This window comes from Buceros rhinoceros, unplaced genomic scaffold (assembly GCF_000710305.1).
Source record: "Buceros rhinoceros silvestris isolate BGI_N320 unplaced genomic scaffold, ASM71030v1 scaffold7143, whole genome shotgun sequence".
Taxonomy (NCBI): Eukaryota; Metazoa; Chordata; class Aves; order Bucerotiformes; family Bucerotidae; genus Buceros; species Buceros rhinoceros.
Genome location: NW_010404186.1, coordinates 57849 through 60811, shown reverse-complemented (window position 1 = coordinate 60811; position 2963 = coordinate 57849). Strand labels below are relative to the sequence as shown.

Below are 2963 nucleotides of genomic sequence, written 5' to 3'. Positions count from 1 at the left end.
TGGCTGATACGACCCAGGATGCCATTGGCTTTCTTGGCCACCTGGGCACACTGCTGGCTCATGTTCAGCCGGCTGTGGAACAGCACCCCCAGGTCCTTTTCTGCTGGGCAGCTTTCCAGCCACTCCTCCCCAAGCCTGTAGCATTACAGATGGTTGTTGTGACTCAAGTGCAGGACCCAGTACTAGACCTTATTGAACCTCATACCATTGTCCTCGGCCCATTGATCCAGCCTGACCAGATCCCTCTGTAGATCCTCCTTCAAGCAGATCAACTCTCCCACCTAACTTGGTGTCATCCTCAAACTTACTGAGAGTGCACTCGATCTCCTCATCCAGATCATTGATAAAGATGTTAAAGAGAACAGGTCCCAACACTGAGCCCTGGGGAACACCACTGGTGACCAGCCACCAACTGCATTTAACTCCATTCACCAGCACTCTCTGGGCCCGGCCATCCAGCCAGTTTTACACCCAGCAGAGAGGACACTCATCCAAGCCATGAGCAGCCAGTTTCTCCAGGGGAATGCTGTGGGAAACGGTGTCAAACACTTTGCTATAGTCTAGGTAGACAACGTCCACAGGCCTTCCATCATCCACTAAGTGTGTCACCTTGTCACAGAAGGAGATCAGGTTAGTCAAGCAGGACCTGCCTTTCATGATATCTTTCATGAGCAAATTAAAGTCTGTATACATGTATCCACAGCCATGGGATGTCTGCATTCCTGAATATCCAAAAGACTTATATTCCTTCCCTCTTTACCCTGTGACTTTTCTGTAGGGGTTGGGCCAATGAGATGCATGCACTAGTGATATCTGAGGAACTGGCAAACGATGTCCTGGGAGCTGAACTGCTTATCAAGCGTCACAAGGAATACAAGCGTGAGATAGAGAAGCAGTGGCTAAAATATGAAGAAATGCAGCGGGCAGGAGGTGACCTGATGAAGAATGGACATTTCATGTCTGTGGAGGTGTGTTGATGAGTTAAATAATTCGCAAACAAGAGTGAACAAAGAAGACGTTAAACAGGCAGGATTTGCAGTTTCAAAACAGAACTAAACAGGACAGTCAGGTTCTCTACTATTAAAAGCTGCAGACTTCATGTGACGTGAGAAAAAGAAAACGCCTTTCAAAGTTCTCAGTCCTCTAACACCTGCTTTTGAAGCGGACCATAAAAGAATAGTCACTGGATTGATTATGGCTATGTGGCAGGAAGGAAAATATTAGAATGCAATAAGCTATAGAATGGAGTGATGTCCCTGAGTACACCTGAAGATACATAATTCTTCAGAAATGCTGTAAGGCCAGAGAGACAAGAATGTTAAAATTTCTGTGAGCCTCTTTACGTACCTTTAGACTTTGACCTTTGCAGAGATCCCAAGCTTCTCTTGATATAGTCTGTAGATCTAGAGATCACGCTATCAAAAACATCAAGAACTTATGCAATATTACATTACATCTTTTGTAGAAAAAATCAGAGCATTTCCCACAGTTCAAGGTTCTCCATTGTTGCCTAGCCATAAATGGATGTATTTGCTGAAGTTTCTTTTTCTCACTAGGTCTATAATACAAATTGCCTGGGTATCAAGTTTCATCCTGGGAAAGCACATAGCAGAATATTGATCATACAGTATGTGGAGTAAGCATACAATTATAATATATAGCTATACAACGTTCAGGCTAAATGAATTCAAGTAAGAAAAATGAGGACTTGGACATCCTTTCGAAACTACATTAACACCACAAAGTTACCCAGAGGTCTTATTCTGGACCACGAGGGCAGATTACCCACGAGTTGGCTGTCACATGAAAGTCTGATTGGATTTTTCACCTCTTCGCATTGCAAATATTATTTTTCTAGATTGACAAAAGATTATTAGAGTTGTCAGAGCTGATGAAGAAGGTAAAGGAGAGCTGGGACATGAGGAAAGAGCTATATGAAGAAAACTGGGAGATTCAATTGCTCCGCAGAGAGCTGGAACAAGCAGAAGCATGGCTGGCTGCCAAGGAGAGCTTCCTTTCAGATCCCAGCTATGGGGTGAGTGATGACAGCACAATGCTGTTGAAATGCCTCTTAGCATATACAGAGCGCTAGGGGCGTGTATTGGCTCCAGCCGGAAGATAATCACAATTTAAATAGTAATGCATCCTTGACATCACAAAGGGCAGGAGCTCTGTGCTCCCAGAGAAGAGCACCCAGGACAGTTGCTGCGTTTTACACAGTGATGGGCTCCAGGAGGAGCCATCCTCCAGGGGATGGTAGAAGACTGAGGAGAATTCCAGACTATTTTTCCACAGAATAAGATAACTTGCAGAGGGTTCAACCTTCCCTGTCATGCTGAGAGCCTGTTTCTAAAGGAAAAAGGGTTTTTCCTCACCTTGATTTGGACAGTAGAATGTTTTGCACAGATGGCTAGATAGCTAGCTCATAAATTTCTATTTAAACATCCAGCATCCATAGTCTGGGGTCTTTTCCTTGTTGACTGGCTGATGAAGGTTTATAAAACGGGAAACAAAGTCAGAAACCCAGGTATCGGCTGTGTCTAGCACAAACTGGAATCCGAGTACTTCATCTGTATGTAAACTTACAGCTGGAAGCCATGGTACCATCGCGGCTTTGCAGAAGAAAAGAAAGTTGTTATCTGAGCGCTTTTTATCATGTACGGCAGACAGACTATAAGCTACAGACTTTTTTTTTTAAGTGTACATAGTACATTAAGATTTTTCACATATTACCAAGGGTTTAGACATTTAATTACAAGAATTTCAGAATCATCAATTGGCTAAATAGGTAAAACTGAAAACCTTAGGCATAATCTCTTCTGATGGACTCAATTTTGAACTACCATATCTGATAATTTTTCTATTCAGGATTCTGTGTCTGAAGTAGAGGAATTACTGAAGAAACACCATGATTTTGAGAAGATGCTTGCAGCTCAGGAGGACAAATTTGCTCAGCTCAGCAG

General features: G+C 43.2%; 1 protein-coding gene across 1 annotated transcript in view; it reads left to right on the top strand.

Moving 5' to 3' along the window:
• SPTBN5 (spectrin, beta, non-erythrocytic 5) overlaps positions 1-2963 on the top strand; it is a 58290-nt gene that overhangs the window by 47698 nt on the left and 7629 nt on the right. Inside the window, exons 28-30 of the mRNA XM_010133275.1 lie at positions 779-968; positions 1859-2035; positions 2869-2959. Of these exons, the coding sequence (XP_010131577.1) occupies positions 779-968; positions 1859-2035; positions 2869-2959 (458 nt within the window). The remainder of the gene's footprint in view (positions 1-778; positions 969-1858; positions 2036-2868; positions 2960-2963) is intronic.